At 39.2% G+C, this 21,475-nt stretch overlaps 1 protein-coding gene across 1 annotated transcript; it reads right to left on the bottom strand.

The window, feature by feature from the left end:
* Positions 1 to 897: 897 nt before the first annotated feature.
* On the bottom strand, positions 898 to 2,113 carry LOC120040857 (myelin-associated glycoprotein-like). Its single transcript, XM_038985857.1, has 3 exons — positions 1,768 to 2,113; positions 1,335 to 1,640; positions 898 to 1,199 (listed from the first exon to the last, which is right to left on the bottom strand). Exons 1-3 carry the CDS (start codon positions 2,111 to 2,113, stop codon positions 898 to 900), a joined length of 954 nt encoding a protein of 317 aa, XP_038841785.1.
* Between the last annotated feature and the right edge of the window lie 19,362 nt (positions 2,114 to 21,475).

Raw genomic sequence — 21,475 nt, 5'->3', positions numbered from 1 at the left:
AATCCCTGAGCGTTTGCTTTCCTCTCCAGCGACTGAGTTAGGAAGGATGTCTGTATCTTTGTAGGGACTGAGTGTATTGATAAACCATCCAAAGTGTAATTAATAACTTCACCATGCTCAAAGGGATATTCAATGTCAAATGTATGTGTAACGGCTGTCGACGTCGTTCTCCTCCTCAGACGAGGAGCATGGATCGGACCAACATGCAGCGAGGTATGTAGACATGATGATTTTAATAATAATAACAAACACGAAAATACACTTGAACAAACTACAAAACAACAAACGACGTTAAACAGACCTGAACATGAGAACTTACATAACACGAAGAACGCACGAACAGGAACAACGAATTGCACGAACGAAACAGTCCCGTGTGGTGACGAACACAAACACGGAAGACAATCACCCACAAACAAACAGTGAGAACAGCCTACCTTAATATGGTTCTCAATCAGAGGAAACGTCAAACACCTGCCTCTAATTGAGAACCATATCAGGCAACACATTTAACCCAACATAGAAACACATAACATAGAATGCCCACCCCAACTTACGCCCAACTTACGCCCTGACCAACTCAACACTGCTGCAATCCCAAAAACCATTGTGGTAACAGTCTCTTCTTGCCCTGGAAATGCAGCACATGTTAGGTAATTTCTCACATAAATGAGAAAGTTCCAGGTTAGTTCCACACTAATTAGTGACCTTAAATTCATCAAATAAAGTACAAGGGTGGAGTGAAATGCAATGTACACTACACAACCAAAACTATGTGGTCACCTGCTCATCGAACATCTCATTCCAAAATCATGGGCATTAATGTCAATGTCATTAAATAGCTGAATCCACGCATTTGAAGGGGTGTCCACATACTTTTGAATATATAGTGTATATCTAACCTAAGATTGTGCCCGACGTGCCCGTTTTACCTTTAATAGCCAGCTGCACTTCCTTTGACTTGCCACATCCGTGACTATTTCTTGCTTCACAGAAGTACAGTCCTCCATCACCAACAGTCACATTGAGGGAGTAACTCAGTCCAGATGCTACCTGTGTTGGTTTACCCCCACTGATCTGGAACCAGGTGAAGTTTGTCACAGGAGGGTTGGCTGTACTGCTGCAGGTCAGATTAACACAGCTGCCCACTAATACTGGATCAGCTGGACTGATGGAGGCCAAGGTGTCCTTAGGAGAGACTGAGGGAGAGGGGTTCATTGAGAATGTATCTGATATGGTATATTGAATAGTCTCATCAAAACCACTCTATTACAATCATCAGTGAAAACATGATAGAATGATCTATTCTTCAGGAACCGGTGACTAAATCTTACATGAAACGTTAAGCATCATGTTATGTTCAGCTGTCTTGTTGCTTGTCCCTACTGGGTAGACTGCAGTACAAGTGATGTTCTTCTCATGATGAAGGTATGATGGAGTGAAGGTCACCGTGGAGAGAACTGATTTGGTTTGGTCTGGATTCTCCTGCATTTGGTTCTCAGGAGTGAACTGTGTTGGGAGAGTCCATGTCAGCTCAGGGGGGTGTTCAGGACAGGGAGCGACAGCAGAGCAGTTCAAGCTGACAGGGGTCCTTTCCTTCATCTCACCTGAGACAGTAAGGATGGGACTGGAAGGCAAATCTGTAATACATTGTAGATAAATATATTTTACACTAATAGTTAAACTGTCCACTTGTTCTACTCTTATCTTTCATGAATGGAATCTAAACTGGGAAAAAAGTTGGTTAAAAGTTAAATTGTCTCTTACCCCAGACAACTACATCAACAGACTTTCCAGTGTCTGTTGCACGGAATGGTTGACTCTCAATCCTGAAGAAGTATTTATTAGTGTAACTGGTGGTTACATTGAAGAAGACTGTGGTGCAGCTCTTCTGGGACATGTTTCCAGTTATCTTCCCTTGATATCTGTTGACCGTCTCACTACTGTTAAATATCACACTCTCCGGACGCCCACCAAAGTATGGGCTTTCTTTAATCCACACTCCAGAGGTTAGTATTGTGCTGTTAAATGTATTCTTATGTTGGACAGGAATATCAAATGAACATGGGATTTGCATACAGGAGCCAGTCAGTACATCCAGTCTATCTGGCATTGTGGTGATCAAACCTCGTTGGCCAAAACAGGCCAAAACACCTGCAACATAGAGGACATTATCTGTTTTCACAAGTATATTCTATTACAGACACCTTAACGCAAACTTTTAAATTATATTTTGTAAAACTGCAACACTTCATTCAGCAGAGAGACCCTTTACTTGCTCCATCCAATGATCAGATCTTGTAACTCATTGAACTGGCATTATCCAATAACTAATTCATCTTTGAGTCAGAGTTTTTCCTTCAAATTCGGGGTGTAGCCATGGGCTCCCCCTTTGACCCCAACTATGTGAACCTGTATGTGGAACAATTTGAAGAACCACTCACTACAAAACAGAGACATTCCCCCTTATTTCTAAAATCCTCCTATGGAAGAAATACATAGATGATGTCTTTGTGCTAAACGAGAGCTCTGAATATCTCAAATTCACCATGCAGACTGTTGAGAGAAAATTAAACTACCTGGACTTATGGATCATCAAAGAGAATGATGCATTACATACAGACTTGTACACAAAGCCAACAGACCTCAATACCCTGCTATGTGGGGATACTATGCATCCCCTTCCCCTCAGGAATGGTCTACCATGTAGCCAGTTACTCAGGGTTAAATGAATCTGTTGCCAACAGTCAGATTTTGACAGCATTGCTAAGAAAATAAAAATAAATGTAAAATCAGAGACTACAATGAAAAAACTATTGATGCTGCAACGATGAAAATATCTCAAAAACCAAGAGAGGAATTGCTAAAAACTAAACTAAGTCTTTTGCACTAAGTACACCAAGTGTTCAGAGAAAGTGAAAGCAATCCTGAAAAAGCACTGGCATATTCTGCAATCAGACACAACAATTGCACACCTCTTCAAGGAAACCCCACTGGTGTTCTAAAAGTGTGGTCGCAATATTGGGGATTACTTAGTGAGATCTGACCTGCCCCCTGAGCCCACTCAGACACTCTTGACACCCATTCCAAATGGGAACTACAAATGTGGCTCATGTTCACAGTGCAATAGCACTACAAAAACATCCTTCTTCAGACACCCACATACAGGTGGAAAAATCCCTGTTAGGGGTATCATCTCTTGCAAGATAAAGGTAGTAATCTATCTCATCACATGTTCATGTGGGAAAGCCAACGTTGGACAAACAAAAAGACAATTAAAACAATGCAGAGCTGAACACCGCAGCTCAATCAGGTGTAAGAACACTGACTATCCAAAAGCAGCTCAATCAGGTGTAAGAACACTGATTATCCAAAAGCAGCTCAATCAGGTGTAAGAACACTGACTATCCAATAGCAGCTCAATCAGGTGTAAGAACACTGACTATCCAATAGCAGCTCAATCAGGTGTAAGAACACTGATTATCCAATAGCAGCTCAATCAGGTGTAAGAACACTGACTATCCAATAGCAGCTCAATCAGGTGTAAGAACACTGACTATCCAATAGCAGCTCAATCAGGTGTAAGAACACTGACTATCCAGTAGCAGCTCAATCAGGTGTAAGTACAAAAAAAGTATGAATGTATGTACTTGTAAGTCGCTCTGGATAAGAGCGTCTGCTAAATGACTTAAATGTAAATGTAAATGTAAGAACACTGACTATCCAATAGCAGCTCAATCAGGTGTAAGAACACTGACTATCCAATAGCAGCTCAATCAGGTGTAAGAACACTGATTATCCAATAGCAGCTCAATCAGGTGTAAGAACACTGACTATCCAATAGCAGCTCAATCAGGTGTAAGAACACTGACTATCCAATAGCAGCTCAATCAGGTGTAAGAACACTGATTATCCAATAGCAGCTCAATCAGGTGTAAGAACACTGACTATCCAATAGCAGCTCAATCAGGTGTAAGAACACTGATTATCCAATAGCAGCTCAATCAGGTGTAAGAACACTGACTATCCAATAGCAGCTCAATCAGGTGTAAGAACACTGACTATGCAGTAGCAGCTCACTTTGTTGAAGCTAACCATCCCATCTCCTCCCTCAAATACACACTCATATACACACGCATTGAGCATGTTGGTCTACCAAGGAGAGGAGGTATTTAAAAACATTGTCCCCTACTGTCTTAAAATTGAATTTGGTCTCAGTCCCTTCTAATGAACAATTATTTTTTATAAAGAAGTCTTATAAATGAATATATTCTTTCTACAGTTTATCAGCGTACAACCAATATGTTCCCCCTGTTGATGATGCTTATTATGCATTATGGATTAACCAAAAGATTACATTTCAACAACATTTAATGATATTGGAAACAATTAAATATATGTGAAATTAAATTAAACAATAATGTATGTTGATGCTAATCTTATGCTAATTTTAATGATAACAATAGGCTAATATATTTAATATGCTGTAAACTATTGTCTTTTAACAGTTTCACTCAATTCACTCTAATTAACCTCATAATTATGACACACCCCTCACTATTGTCATTGGTTGCACTAATTTCACTGTATGTCTACATAACCTGGATCAAGCATTCATGACTTTACCCTGAAGAAGACACAGGGATGACGAAACGTTGGTGTTTTACCCAATAAATTACTGGGAGTTTATATAGATAGAGTATGCAACTCTCTTTGTTTTTATAGCTTACAGTGTATTCACCGTTAGTCAGCACCTCTACAATAAGTCATTTTCTCTGAGTGTGCTTCAGCTCATGCTTTTTATATGACCTGAACATAACAAATAAAATAAAAAGCATGTAAAGATATTAAAGTATTGTATTTATAGAGTACTAACTTTTCTGTCCCATCTACAACAAAATACTTAAATACATGTCATTTTGTCCTTGAAACATTTTATTGAAATACTGTATAATTCCATTAATTCTTATGGAGGACTGCTTCTTCTGGGGAGTACCATATATAGAGACCGGTGGATTTAAAGTCTCTCATTGGCCGTTACATAGCATCAGCGATCCAGGGTTTATACACATCATTGGTACAGTCTCTCTCAATAATAATAATATGAACTTATTTCTATGTACAGGTGATTTTTCAATTGGTTGGTGTGTTGTCAAGGAGTGAGGTGACATGTGTTTGTGAGCAGAGGACCACTAGTTTGAGCCCGGTATGGTGACAGGGACAGTGGTGGAAGCTATACTGTTAGCTGCACACTGACGTCGTTTTCACATACTGTACAGTGACATGAAACAGTATTTCCCCCTTTCTGGTTCTCTATTTTTGATTCTTTTTTTAATACTGAATGTTATCAGATCTTCAACCAAAACCTATTAGATAAAGGGAACTTGAGTTTAGAAATCTAAAAAAAATAGTCACAGTTATTTAATTTATTTCATTAACAAAGTTATGCATCAACCAGTTCCCCGTGTGAAAAAGGAATTGCCATCTTACACTCAATAACTGGTTGTGCCACCATTCCAAAACACACAATCAAGTCAGCATGAAAATTGATATAAAGCAACAAATTTAAAGTGTTGTAATGGCCTAGTCCAGATCTAATCCCTATTGAGATATTGTGGCAGGACTTGAAACGAGCAGTTCATGATTGAAAACCCACAAATGTCGCTGAGTTAAAACCCACAGCAACGTGAGAGACTGATCAACAACTACAGGAAGTGTTTGATTGGAGTCATTTCAGCTAAAGGAGACACAACCAGTTATTGAGTATAAAGGAGGCAATTACTGTTTCACACAAGGGCATTGGGTGTTGCACAACTTTGTTAGAGAAATAAATGAAATAAGTATGTCATTGTTGTGTTATTTGTTCACTCAGGTTCCATTTATCTAATATCAGCTTTTGATTGAATATCTGATAACATTCAGTATCAAAAATATGCTACAACTTTTACACAGAAGTTTAAATACAGACTATTAAAATACACTAATCAGGAATTAAATGTACACTTTTCTACACAATTAAAAAGCTGGAATATAGCGCATCCCATAAAATATAATGACTTGTGGTTATTCCTTTATGTCTGATTCATAACTAGTTGTTGTTGTGTGGAAGACTCACCTGACATAAAGAGGACAATGAGAAAAAACATGTTCTCAGGACAAGCCATGTGAGAACTCACACACTACTGATCACCTGAAACAGTACAAACATACACTTACTGGTAGAGTAGCTTAACTCACACAACACATTGCATTGAACCATCCCCATATCAAATACACTATGTCCTTCAGTTGTGAAGATAATACATGAACAAACAGCAGTACTTTAGAACATATTGAATCTCATTACTCAGAATTCATTTCCTTTCATTTATTTTGAACATTCAAATTTACAGAAAATATATTGAAGAAGTCGATACTTGCCTTAGACGGTAACGTAAACTGTCTACAGTAGAGACTGTCACACCTGTAGTGTGGTCTGACAAACTAATGTAGTGAAATTCATGTGGCATATCTCACATCTCATCAGTGACGTACTTCCTAATAATTATATGAGATTTTATTTTAAAAGAATACTACGGTATTTAATGTTCCTCTTTCGGGGTAGGACAGGTCACCACATTTTGATACGGGCCCCCAGTCTGCTCCCAATAAATTGTTAAAAGAAACTTTTGGCAGCATAACCATCTCCCTCTCCCGTATCTCCCAGGCTTGAATGGGAATATCTGTGGGATTTAAAAAATATAGTTAAATTATGAACCAAAATCCACTAATAATTTATTCAAATATAAAAAGGAAAAGTTTATTTTGAGTTCTATACAAAACATATGGTTGTCACATTAATTTACAACATGAAAAACAGACTTGGTATGAAACAGAGTAACTGTAATTGTATCTGACTGATTCTCACACACCACTCAACTTCTCCTACACCAACTTCCTCTTTGAAGTCTATTTGCCAAGAAGAGCCTGGTGGGCTGGAAGCCACAGAGACACTCTTTTCACTCCACTTTGATACGGAATTGACTTTTTTGTAGCAGTTTATGAGAATTTATGCAGCAGGTTAGGAGAATTAACGCAGCATGCTAGGAGACTGAGGTTAAGGTTAGGTAAAAGGGTTAGGGTTAGGGAAAATGCTCTCCTAACCAAGGTTGGACAATCGCATTTTGGACCCTGCGCTTACTTTCCTGCATTTCAACACATTTTGCCATTGTGCAGAGAGGAAAATTTGCAATTTGATAATGCTATTCTACACATTTTGCAATGAGGCAGTTATAAAGCTAATTCCCTGCTATTCAACACATTTTTCCATGAAGTCGATTGAAAAGTTTTCAGTTTTAATGCTAATTTCCTGTAATTCTACTCATATAGCAATCATATGCTATCTGGGGCTGTTTGGTAATCTGTCCCTGCTCCTAACCTGCAACCAAAATGATTTGGCGTGAAAAGAGTGTGTCCCGTGTGCAACAGGAGAGAGCCAGTGACCTGCAGGGCAATGGGTGGCAGGGTAGACATGGGCCCTCTCTTCGACGGTCAAGTCCAGATGGGATAAAGCTTTTGTCAAATTGAAGTTGTATTCTTTTAGCATTTTAGCTAATCCTAACCCTTTTCCGTACTTTCATCTAATCATCATAACCTGATACGTTAATTATCCTAATCTGCTTCATAAATTCTGCTAAACTTGCTAGAAAACAACATTTTGACAAAAGCTGTATCCCTTCTAGACAAAACCATCTTCGACCTGCCCAAGGTCTTCTGGGAGAAGGAGACCCAGGAGCTGAGGGCGTACTTTACCCAGCAGGTGGAGGGAGAGCTGAAGGCTCTGGAGGACAGGATCAGGGATTGAGAGGCGGAGGGACCAGATGATTCAGAGAGAGAAGAGAGAAAGTATTGACTATTGGACACTACACTACACTGATGCTGCAGTATGGTGGGGAAGGGGATATGGTGGGACTGACAAAAAAGGGACTAACATTTTCATTTCAGTTTTGTGGAAACTGCTTTGCCCATATGTGGGTAAAATGTATTAAAATTACATGTCTGCATGCAGTTTAGGCTACCACTCACTATCAATGGATATGTGAGTTGGTATTAGGTAATATTTTTATTTTATTTAACTAGGCAAACTATTGTACAATAGTTGCACATTATTTTCAAAATTCTTCAAGCTCTGTCAAGTTGATTGTTTCATCATTGCTAGCCATTTTCAAGTCTTGATGTAAATTTCTACACCGATTAAAAACTGTAACTAGGCCACTTAGGAACATTCAATGTCATCTTGGATAACAACGTCGCTGTATATTTGGCCTTGTGTTTTAGGTCATTGTACTGCTGAAAGGTGATTCTCTCCCAGTATCTTTTGGAAAACAGACTGAACCAGGTTTTCCTCCAGAGTTTTTTAATGCTTAGCTCTATTCCATTTAATTTTATCCTAAAAAACTCCCTTGCCGATGACAAGCATACCCATAACCTGGTGCAGCTTTCACCATGCTTGAAAATATGAAGACTGGTAATCAGTAATGTGTTGTGTTGGATTTTCCGCAAACATAACACTTTGTATTTAGGCCACAGACTTCATTTCTTCACCCAATGTTTGGCAGTTTGGTGAAATCCTTAATTGTTTTTTTCCTCTCCGGCAACTGAGTTAGGAAGGACACCTGTATCTTTGTAGCGACTGGGTGATACAGCATCATAAGTGTAATTTATAACTTCACCATGCTCAAAGGGATATTCAATGTCAGATTTGTTTTCTTTTTACCCATCTACAAATGGTGCCTTTCTTTGTGAGGCATTTGAAAAGATCCCTGGTCTTTGTGGTTGAATCTGTTAGAAATGCGCTGCTTGACTGAGGGACCTTACAGATAATTGTATGTGTGTGGTACAGAGGTGAGGTAGTCATTCAAAAATCATGTTAAACACTATTATTGCATACAGAGTGAGTCCATGCAACTTATTATGTGACTTGTTAAGCACATCTTTACTCCTGAGATTATTTAGGCTTGCCATAGAAAAGGTGTTGAATACTTATTGACTTGAGACATTTCAGCTTAAAATATTTGTATTTATTTATTTTTTCAAATAGGTTTCAGTTGTTTCTGTTGTTTAACACTAAACATTAAAACTGACACGATCAATTCTAAATAGATATAAACTGAAAATAAATAATATTGTTGTTATGGTAACTGCACAAAATATGAAGATAAACAGTGACTAGTAGATAGAGTTAGAGTTAAGACCATTCTGCCGTCATGCAGACTTACTTCACCAACTTCCTGTCTTGTATGAGACCACTGTCTCTCTAACTAACTGTGTATTCTCTCCTCAGTCATCATTGACTTTATATGGACTTAAACTGCCTTCAGTGGACTAGTTGAACTCAGCAGTTCCTCAATACTGGAACCCATTAAACAGATGCTCTGTGAACTCAACACTCAAAATAAACTGTTTAAAATAAAGAGTAGCCTACATCATCTTATCACCACTATAGTGGTGTCTGAAACTCCTAAAGATTTGGAAAGCGGCCGCAGTCATCCCCTTCTTCAAAGGGGGAGACACTCTAGAGCCAAACTGTTACAGACCTATATCCATCCTGCCCTGCCTTTCTAAAATCTTCGAAAGCCAAGTGAACAAACAGATCACAGAACATTTCGAATCCCACCATACCTTCTCCGCTATGCAATCTGGTTTCCGAGCTGGTTCACGGGTGGACCTCAGCCACTCTCATGGTCCTAAACGATATCATAACCACCATCGATAAAAGACAGTACTGTGCGCCGTCTTCATCGACTTGGCCAAGTCTTTCGACACTGTCAATTACCGTATTCTTATCGGCAGACTTAACAGCCTTGGTTTCTATAATGACTGCCTCGCCTGGTTCACTAACTACTTCTCTGAGAGTTCAGTGTGTCAAATTGGAGGGCCTGTTGTCCGGACCTCTGGCAGTCTCTATGGGGGTGCCACAGGGTTCAAATCGCGGGCCAACTCTTTTCTCTGAATATATCAATGATGTCGCTCTTGCTGCTGGTGATTCTCTGATCCACCTCTATGCAGACGACACCATTCTGTATACATCTGGCCCTTCTTTGGACAATGTGTTAACAAACCTCCAAATGAGCTTCAACGCCATACAACACTCCTTCCGTGGCCTCAAACTGCTCTTAAATGCTAGTAAAATGAAATGCATGATCTTCAACCGATCGCTGCCCGCACCCGCCTGCCCGACGAGCATCACTACTCTGGACGGTTCTGACACCTAGGTGTCTGGCTAGACTGTAAACTCTACTTCCAGACTCACCTTAAGCATCTCCAATCAAAAGTTAAATCTAGAATCGGCTTCCTATTTCGCAAGAAAGCCTCCTTCACTCATGCTGCCAAACATACCCTCGTAAAACTGACTATCCTACCGATCCTTGACTTCGGCGATGTCATTTACAAAATAGCCTCCAACACTCTACTCAGCAAATTGGATGCAGTCTATCACAGTGCCATCTGTTTTGTCACCAAAGCCCCATATACTACCCACCACTAAAACCTGTATGCTCTCGTTGGCTGGTCCTCGCTATACATCCATCGCCAAACCCACTGGCCCCAGGTCATCTATAAGTCTTTGCTAGGTAAAGCTCCACCTTATCTCAGCTCACTAGTCACCATAGCAACACCCACCCGCAGCACGTGCTCCAGCAGGTATATTTCACTTGTCATCCCCAAAGCCAACACCTTCTTCGGCCGCTTTTCCTTCCAGTTCTCTGCTGCCAATGACTGGAACGAATTGCAAAAATCCCTGAGGTTGTAGACATATCTCCCTCACTAACTTTAAGCGTCAGCTATCAGAGCAGCTTACCGATCGCTGCAGCTGTACACAGTCCATCTGTAAATATCCCATCCAACCAACTACCTACCTCATCCCCATATGTGTTTTTGTTTTTCTGTTCTTTTGCACACCAGTATTTCTACCACACCAGTATTTCTACTTGCACATCCTTATCTGCACATACAGTCGAAGTCAGAAGTTTACATACACTTAGGTTGGAGTCATTAAAACTCTTTCTAACAATTCTATTCTCAATTCTAACAATTGTTTACAGATTATTTTACTTATAATTCACTGTATCACAATTCCTGTGGGTCAGAAGTTTACATACACTAAGTTGACTGTGCCTTTAAACAGCTTGGAAAATTCCAGAAAATTGTCATGTTTTAGATGCTTCTGATAGGCTAATTGACATCATTTGAGTCAGTTGGAGGTGTACCTGTGGATGTATTTCAAGGCCTACCTTCAAACTCAGTGCCACTTTGCTTGACATCACGGGAAAATCAAAATAAATCAGCCAAGACCTCAGAAAAAACATTGTAGACCTCCACAAGCCTGGTTCGTCTTTGGAGCAATTTCCAAACGTCTGAAGGTACCACGTTCATCTGTACAAATAATAGTACGCAAGTATAAACACCATGGGACCACGCAGCCCTCATACCGCTCAGGAAGGAGATGCATTCTGTATCCTAGAGATGAACGTACATTGGTGAGAAAAGTGCAAATCAATCCCAGAACAACAGCAAAGGACCGTGTGAATATGATGGAGGAAACAGGTACAAAAGTATCTATATCCACAGTAAAACGAGTCCTATATCGACAGCAAGGAAGAAGCTACTGCTCCAAAACTGCCATAAAAAATCCAGACTACGGTTTGCAACTGCACATGGGGACAAATATCGTTATTTTTGGAGAAATGTCCTCTGGTCTGATGAAATAAAAATAGAACTGTTTGGCCATAATGACCATCGTTATGTTTGGAGGAAAAAGGGGGAGGCGTGCAAGCCGGAGAACAGCATCCCAACCGTGAAGCACGGGGTGGCAGCATCATGTTGTGGGGGTGCTTTGCTGCAGGAGGGACTGGTGCACTTCACAAAATAGATGGCATCATGAGGTAGGGAAATTATGTGGATATATTGAATTAACATCTCAAGACATCAGTCAGGAAGTTAAAGCTAGGTCGCAAATGGGTCTTCCAAATGGACAATGACCCCAAGCATACTTCCAAAGTTGTGGCAAAATGGCCTAAGGACAACATAGTCACGGTATTGGAGTGGCCATCACAAAGCCCTGACCTCAATCACAGAACACTTGTGGGCAGAACTGAAAAAGCTTGTGAGAGCAAGGAGGCCTACAAACCTAACTCAGTTACACCAGCTCTGTCAGGAGGAATGGGCCAAAATTCACCCAACTTATTGTGGGAAGCTTATGGAAGGCTACCCATAACATTTGACCCTAGTTAAACAATTTTAAAGGCAATGCTACCATATACTAATTGAGTGTATGTAAACTTCAGACCCACTGGGATTGTGATGAAAGAAATAAAAGCTGAAAGAAATCATCCTCTCTATTATTCTGACGTTTCACATTCTTAAAAAAAAGTGATGATCCCAAATGACCTAAGACAGGGCATTTTTATTTGGATTAAATGTCAGGGTTTGTGAAAACCTGAGGTTAAATGTACTTGGCTAAGGTGAATGTAAACTAAAATAGAGAAAATCAGAAAGGGGGGGGAAATACTGTTTCATGTCACTGTACAGTATGTGAAACCGACATCAGTGTGCAGCTAACAGTATAGCTTCCACCACTGTCACCATACCGGGCTCAAACTAATGATCCTCTGCTCACAAACACATGTCACCTCACTCCTTGATGACATACAAACCAATTGAAAATCACCTGTTCATTGAAATAAGTTAATATTATTATTATTGGGAGAGACTGTACCAATGATGTGTATAAACCCTGGATCGCTGATGCTATGTAACAGCCAATGAGAGACTTTAAATCCAGCGGTCTCTATATATGGTACTCCCCAGAAGAAGCAGTCCTCCATAAGAATTAATGGAATTCTACAGTATTTCAATCAAATGTTTCAAGGACAAAATTACATGTATTTAAGTATTATGTTGTAGATGGGACAGTAAAGTTAGTACTACATAATGAAAATACTTTAAAATCTTTACATGTTAATTGTTTTATTTGTTATGTTCAGGTCTCCCGGGTGGCGTAGTGGTCTAGGGCACTGCATCGCAGTGCTGGCTGCGCCACCAGAGTCTCTGGGTTCGCGCCCAGGCTGGGCTGGGTTCGCGCCCAGGCTCTGTCGCAGCCGGCCGCAACCGGGAGGTCCATGGGGCGACGCACAATTGGCATAGCGTCGTCCGGGTTAGGGAGGGTTTGGCCGGTAGGGATATCCTTGTCTCAGTATGTAAAAAAAAAAAAATGTAATAAAATGTATGCACTCTACTGTAAGTCGCTCTGGATAAGAGCGTCTGCTAAATGACTAAAATGTAAAAATGTAAATATAAAAAGCATGAGCTGGAGCACACCCAGAGAAAATGACTTACTTATCTTGGTTTTTGAGATACTTTAATCATTGCAGCATCAAGATTTTGTTTCTTGTGGCCTCTCATTTGATTTATTAAAATGTGAATTCATTAAAGAAGTGAAACTATAGCAAAGACTTAACAATAACAAACAAACCGTGACTACAGCGGTGCAAAGTGCACTAACTCCAAATAATATCCCATAACACACAGGTGGAAAAAATGCTACTTAAGTATGATCCCCAATTAGAGACAACGATAGCCAGCTGCCTCTAATTGGGAATCATACTAAAACACCAACATAGAAAAAACAAACTAGAACCCCACATAGAAAATATAAACTAGACTAAACCCCGAGTCACGCCCTGACCTACTCTACCATAGAAAATAAAGGCTTTCTATGGTCAGGACATGACAGGAGGTCAGAGACCTGGCCGTGTGGTTCCAGGACAACAACCTTAGATATACTTTAGAGATCTTTATGTGAGAAAAGACCATCAAATGTGCTGTATTTCAGGCAACAAGAGCCTGTTAACCAATGGTTTTTGGGGTTGCAGCAGGAACTCTGGGGGTGTTTCTGCTTATCAGCCTGATCAGTGTTTTGGATGGTAAAAACTCTTCCTGGCATCAATGCAAAACTAGTTTATTTCTGCTGTGTTTGTGCTTTTGCATATGAAAACCCTCACAGTGCATTCAGAAGGCCTTTCTAAATGTCTTCCAGGAGGAGAAAATCTAGGCTCCACGATGGACTTGAAAGGACAGACAATCCACAGGGACAGGTGGGAATAAGGCTCAACTTTCAAACCATCTACAAAGTGTATCTATGGAAGTACTGAATTAATGCTGAAACTATCCAAAGCCATGAGGTTAATATCATTTTAGAGGTTGTTCAAGGGTGAGATGACCACACCGATAGCAATGCCACATCCTGTAAGAATATGGAATGATAACAGAATAGCTATGGACTTTGACAGTGTTTACTTTGGCTGTGAAACATTTAGATTACACCTTCATTTGTTGGCAAAAGGCCAGTTCAATAATGAGGTACATTGAATTCACATTTTCATTGACATCACCTCAGTATGTGTTGTGTAACCTGCTGACCTTAGAGTTTTACACATGACTGAGCTTAGAGCTTTACACCTGTTCCTCTCTTAGTTGGAGAGACAATGGTCTGATACAAGACAGAAGTTGGTGCAGGAAGTATACATGATGGCAGATGGTGTTAACATCTACTAGTCACTGTTTATCTTAATATTTTGTGCAGTTCCCAGAATAACAATATTTATATATTTTCAGTTTATATTTATTTAGAAGATGTTGTGTCAGTTTTATGTTGGATGTTAAATCAAAGAAACAATTGAAACCTATTTGAAAAAATAAATAATTAAAATATTAAAAGCTGAAAATGTCTGGAGTCAATAAGTATTCAACCCCTTTTCTATGGCAAGCCTAAATAATTCAGGAGTAAAGAATTGCTTAAACAAGTCACATAGTAAGTTGCATGGACTCACTCTGTGTGCAATACTAGTGTTTAACATGATTTTTGAATGACTACCTCATCTCTGTACCGCACACATACAATTTTCTGTGGAGGTCCCTCAGTCAAGCAGCCGCATTCTAACAGATTCTACCACAAAGACCAGGTATCTTTTCAAATGCCTCACAAAGAAAGGCACCATTTGTAGATGGGTAAAAAGAAAACAAATCTGACATTGAATATCCCTTGAGCATGGTGAGTTATAAATTACACATGATGCTGTATCACCCAGTCACTACAAAGATACAGGTGTCCTTCCTAACTCAGTTGCCGGGAGAGGAAAAAAACAATTAAGGATTTCACCAAACTGCCAAACATTGGGTAAAGAAATTAAGTCTGTAGGCCTAAATACAAAGTGTTATGTTTGGGGAAAGTCCAACACAACACATTACTGATTACCAGTCTTCGATTTTCAAGCATGGTGGATAGCTGCACCAGGTTATGGGTATGCTTGTCATCGGCAAGGGAGTTTTTTAAGAATAAAATTTTATGAATAGAGCTAAGCATTAAAAAAACTCTAGAGGAAAACCTGGTTCAGTCTGTTTTCCAAAAGATACTGGGAGAGAATCACCTTCAGCAGTACAATGACCTAAAACACAAGGCCAAATATACAGCGACGTTGTTATCCAAGATGACATTGAATGTTCCTAAGTGGCCTAGTTACAGTTTGACTTACATCGGTGTAGAAATCTATGTCAAGACTTGAAAATGGCTAGCAATGATGAAACAATCAACTTGACAGAGCTTGAAGAATTTTGAAAATAATGTCCAACTATTGTACAATCCACATTGTGAAAAGCTCTGAGAGGCTTTCCCAAAAAGATTCAAAGCTATAATCGCTGCCAAAGGTGATTCTAAACATGTATTGATTCAGGGGTGTGAATATTTACATGAATCCGATATTTTTGTATTTCATTTTCCATAAATCTGCAAAAATGTCTAAAACATATTTTCACTTTGTTATTATGGGATATGAATACCTTCGTGATGTCAATGTATACTTGTATGCAAGATGACGGTAAGATACTGCTAGACATTGGTTCTGATCTATTGGGGCGGCAGGTAGCCTAGGGGTTTGAGAGTTGGGCCCTCTAACCGAAAGGTTGCTAGATCAAATCCCCCAGTTGACAAGGTAAAATCTATTGTTCTTCCATGAACAAAGCAGTTAAGCCACTGTTCCTGTGCTGTCATTATAAATAAGAATTTGTTCATAACTGACTTGCCTAGTTAAATAAAATAAAAATATTACCTAATACCAATTCACATATCCATTGATAGTGAGTGGTAGCCTAAACTGCATGCAGACATGTAATTTTAATACATTTTACCCACATATAGGCAAAGCATTTGCCACAAAACTGAAATGAGAATGTTGGTCCCTTTTTTGTCAGTCCCCCCATATCCCCATCCCCACCATACTGCAGCATCAGCGTAGTGTAATGTCCAATAGTCAATACTTTCTCTCTTCTCTCTCTGAATCATCTGGTCCCTCCGCCTCTCAATCCCTGATCCTGTCCTCCAGAGCCTTCAGCTCTCCCTCCACCTGTTGGGTAAAGTACACCCTCAGCTCCTGGGTCTCCTTCTCCCAGAAGGCCTTGGGCAGGTCGAAGATGGTTTTGTCTAGAAGGGATACAGCTTTTGTCAAAATGTTGTTTTCTAGCAAATTTAGCAGAATTTATGCAGCAGATTAGGATAATTAACGTATCAGGTTATGATGATTAGATGAAAGTACGGAAAAGGGTTAGGATTAGCTAAAATGCAAAAAGAATACAACTTCAATTTGACAAAAGCTTTATCCCACCTGGACTTGACCGTCGAAGAGAGGGCCCATGTCTACCCTGCCACCCATTGCCCTGCAGGTCGCTGGCTCTCTCCTGTTGCACACGGGACACACTCTTTTCACGCCAAATCATTTTGGTTGCAGGTTAGGAGCAGGGACAGATTACCAAACAGCCCCAGATAGCATATGATTGCTATATGAGTAGAATTACAGGAAATTAGCTTTAAAACTGAAACCTTTTCAATCGACTTCATGGAAAATGTGTTGAATAGCAGGGAATTAGCTTTATAACTGCCACATTTTGTCTCAGCCTCATTGCAAAATGTGTAGAATAGCATTATCAAATTGCAAATTTTCCTCTCTGCATCATGGCAAAATGTGTTGAAATGCAGGAAAGTAAGAGCAGGGTCCAAAATGCGGTTGTCCAACCTTGGTTAGGAAAGCATTTTCCCTATCCCTAACCCCAGTCTCCTAACATGCTGCGTTAATTCTCCTAACCTGCTGGATAAATTCTCATAAACTGCTACAAAAAAGTCAATTCCGTATCCAAGTGGAGTGAAAAGAGTGTCTCTGTGGCTTCCAGCCCACCAAGCTCTTCTTGGCAAATAGACTTCAAAGAGGAAGTTGGTGTAGGAGAAGTTGAGTGGTGTGTGAGAATCAGTCAGATACAATTACAGTTACTCTGTTTCATACCAAGTCTGTTTTTCATGTTGTAAATTAATGTGACAACCATATATTTTGTATCGAACTCAAAATAAACTTTTCCTTTTTTTATTTGAATAAATTATTAGTGGATTTTGGTTAATAATTTAACTATATTTTTTAAATCCCACAGATATTCCCATTCAAGCCTGGGGGATACGGGAGAGGGAGATGGTTATGCTGCCAAAAGTTTCTTTTAACAATTTATTGGGAGCAGACTGGGGGCCCGTATCAAAATGTGGTGACCTGTCCTACCCCGAAAGAGGAACATTAAATACCGTAGTATTATTTTAAAATAAAATCCCATACAATTATTAGGAAGTACGTCACTGATGAGATGTGAGATATGCCACATGAATTTCACTACATTAGTTTGTCAGACCACACTATGGGTGTGACAGTCTCGACTATAGACAGTTTACGTTATCTAAGGCAAGTATCGACTTCTTCAATATATTTTCTGTAAATTTGTATATTCAAAATAAGTTAAAGGAAATGAATTATGAGTAATGAGATTCAATATGTTCTAAAGTTCTGCTGTTTGTTCATGTATTATCTTCACAACTGAAGGACATAGTGTATTTGATATGGAGATGGTTCAATGCAATGTGTTGTGTGAGTTAAGCTACTCTACCAGTAAGTGTATGTTTGTACTGTTTCAGGTGATCAGTAGTGTGTGAGTTCTCACATGGCTTGTCCTGAGAACATGTTTTTTCTCATTGTCCTCTTTATGTCAGGTGAGTCTTCCACACAACAACAACTAGTTATGAATCAGACATAAAGGAATAAGCACAAGTCATGATATTTTATGGGATGTGCTATATTCCAGCTTTTTAGTTGTGTAGAAAAGTGTACATTTAATACCTGACCACCTGACTGTTTTATACTATTTTATACCTGACTATTTTATTAGTCTGGATTTAAACTCTGCTGTGAAAAACTATTTTGCGTAATTTTTGATACTGAATGTTATCAGATATTCAATCAAAAGCTGATATTAGATCAATGGAACCTGAGTGAACAAAAAACACAACAATGACATACTTATTTCATTTATTTCAAACAAAGTTGTGCAACACCCAATGCCCCTGTGTGAAAAAGTAATTGCCCCTTTACTCTCAATAACTGGTTGTGTCTCCTTCGGCTGAAATGACTCCAACCAAACACTTCCTGTAGTTGTTGATCAGTCTCTCACGTTGCTATGGAGGAATTTTGGCCCACTCTCCCATGCAGAACTGCTTTAACTCAGCGACATTTGTGGGTTTTCAATCATGAACTGCACATTTCAAGTCCTGCCACAATATCTCAATTGGGATTAGGTCTGGACTACGCCATTACAAAACTTTAAATTTGTTGCTTTATATCAATTTTCATGTAGTCTTGATTGTGTGTTTTGGAATGGTGGCACAACCAGTTAGTTAGAGTAAGATGGCAATTCCGTTTTCACACAGGGGAATTGGAGGTTGCATAACTTTGTTAATGAAATAAATTAAATAACTGCGACTATTTTTTTTTATATTTGTAAACTCAAGTTCCCTTGATGTAATATTAGGTTTTGGTTGAATATCAGAAAACATTCAGTTTAAAAAAAAAGCAAAAATAGAGAACCAGAAAGGGGGAAATACCTTTTCATGTCACTGTATTTGCATGTGAAACCGACGTCAGTGTGAGCTAACAGTATAGCTTCCACCACTGTTCCTGTCACCATACCGGGCTCAAACTAGTGGTCCTCTGCTCACAAACACACGTCACCTCACTCCTTGACAACACACCAACCAATTGAAAAATCACCTGTACATAGAAATAAGTTCATATTATTATTATTGAGAGAGACTGTAACAGTGATGTGTATAAACCCTGGATCGCTGATGCTATGTAACGGCCAATGAGAGACTTTAAATCCACCGGTCTCTATATATGGTACTCCCCAGAAGAAGCAGTCCTCCATAAGAATTAATGGAATTCTACAGCATTTCAATAAAATGTTTCAAGGACAAAATTACATGTATTTAAGTATTATGTTGTAGATGGGACAGTAAAGTTAGTACTCTATAAAGAAAATACTTTAATATCTTTACATGTTTTTTATTTTATTTGTTATGTTCAGGTCATATAAAAAGCATGAGCTGGAGCACACCCAGAGAAAGTTACTTATTGTAGAGGTGCTGACTAACGGTGAATACACTGTAAGCTATAAAAACAAAGAGAGTTGCACACTCTATATATATAAACTCCCAGTCATTTATTGGGTAAAACACCAACGTTTCGGCATCACTGTGTCTTCTTCAGGGTAAAGTCATGAATGCTTGAACCAGGTTATGTAGACAAACAGTGCAATTAGTGCAACCAATGACAATCGTGAGGGGTGTGTCATAATTATGAGGTTAATTAGAGTGAATTGAGTGAAACTGTTGAAAGACAATAGTTTACAGCATATTAAATATATTAGCCTATTGTTATCATTAAAATTAGCATAAGATTAGCATCAACATACATTATTGTTTAATTTAATTTCACATATATTTAATTGTTTCCAATATCATTAAATGTTGTTACATGTAATATTTTAGTTCATCCATAATGAATAGTAAGCATCATCAACAGGGGGAACATATTGGGTGTACGCTGATAAACTGTAGAAAGAATATATTCATTTATAAGACTTCTTTATAAAAAATAATTGTTCATTAGAAGGGACTGAGACCAAATAAATTTTAAGACACTAGGGGTCAATGTATTCCTCCTCTCCTTGGTAGACTAACATGCTCAATGCGTGTGTATATGAGTGTGTATTTGAGGGAGCAGATGGGATGGTTACCTTCAACAAAGTGAGCTGCTACTGGATAATCAGTGTTCTTACACCTGATTGAGCTGCTACTGGATAGTCAGTGTTCTTACACCTGATTGAGCTGCGGTGTTCAGCTCTGCATTGTTTTAATTGTCTTTCATTTCTCCTACGTTGGCTTTTCCACATGAACATGTGATGAGATAGATTACTACCTTTATCTTGAAAGAGATGATACCCCTAACAGGGATTTTTCCACCTGTATGTGGGTGTCTGTAGAAGGATTTAGAAGTAGAAGTTTTTGTAGTGCTGTAGAAGTTTTTGTAGTGCTATTGCACTGTGAACATGAGCCACATTTGTAGTTCCCATTTTGAATGGGTGTCAAGAGTGTCTGAGTGGGCTCAGGGGGCAGGTCAGATCTCACTAAGCTATACCCAATATTGCGACCATGCTTATAGATCACCAGTGGGGGGTCCTTGAAGAGGTGTGCAGTTTTGTTGTCTGATTGCAGAATATGCCAGTGCTTTTTCAGGATTGCTTTCATTTTCTCTGAACACTTGGTGTACTTAAGGCAAAATACTTTTCTTAGGGCAAAATACTTTCTTTTTTTTTCTTTGGTTTAGTTTTTAGCAAATCCTCTCTTGGTTTTTGAGATATTTTCTTCATTGCTTCTTCAAGACTTTTTTCCTTGTAGCCTCTGATTTTAAATGTATTTTTCATTTTCTTAGCATTTCTGTCAAAATCTGACTGTTGGCAACAGATTCATTTAACCCTGCATAACTGGTTACATGGTAGACCATTCCTGAGGGGAAGGGGATGCATAATATCCGCACGTAGCAGGGTTTTGCGGTCTGTTGGCTGTGTGTACAGGTCTGTATGTAATGCATAATTATCTTTGATGATCCACAAGTCCAGGTAGTTTATTTTTCTCTCATCAGTCTGCATGGTGAATTTGAGATATTCAGAGCTCTCGTTTAGCAGAGTTTGGAATTAATTTAGTTCCTGCTGACTTCCTTCCCAGAGCACAAAGACATCATCTATGTATCTCTTCCATGAGGTGATTTTAGAAAGAAGGGGGTGTGGTTCCTCAAATTGTTCCACATACAGGTTCACATAGCTGGGGTCAAAGGGGGAGCCCATGGCTACACCCCGGATTTGAAGGAAAAACTCTGACTCAAAGATGAAGGAGTTATTGGATAATACCAGTTCAGTGAGTTACAAGATGTGATCATTGGCTGGAGAAAGGGTAGGGTCTCTCTGCTGCAGAACCTCCCTGATGTTGTCTTTTTTGTTGCAGGTGTTTTGGCCTGTTTTG

Source organism: Salvelinus namaycush, unplaced genomic scaffold (genome assembly GCF_016432855.1).
Source record: "Salvelinus namaycush isolate Seneca unplaced genomic scaffold, SaNama_1.0 Scaffold387, whole genome shotgun sequence".
Lineage (NCBI taxonomy): Eukaryota > Metazoa > Chordata > Actinopteri > Salmoniformes > Salmonidae > Salvelinus > Salvelinus namaycush.
Note: the sequence above shows the minus strand (reverse complement) of the source record. Positions and strands in the feature narration are given on the sequence as shown.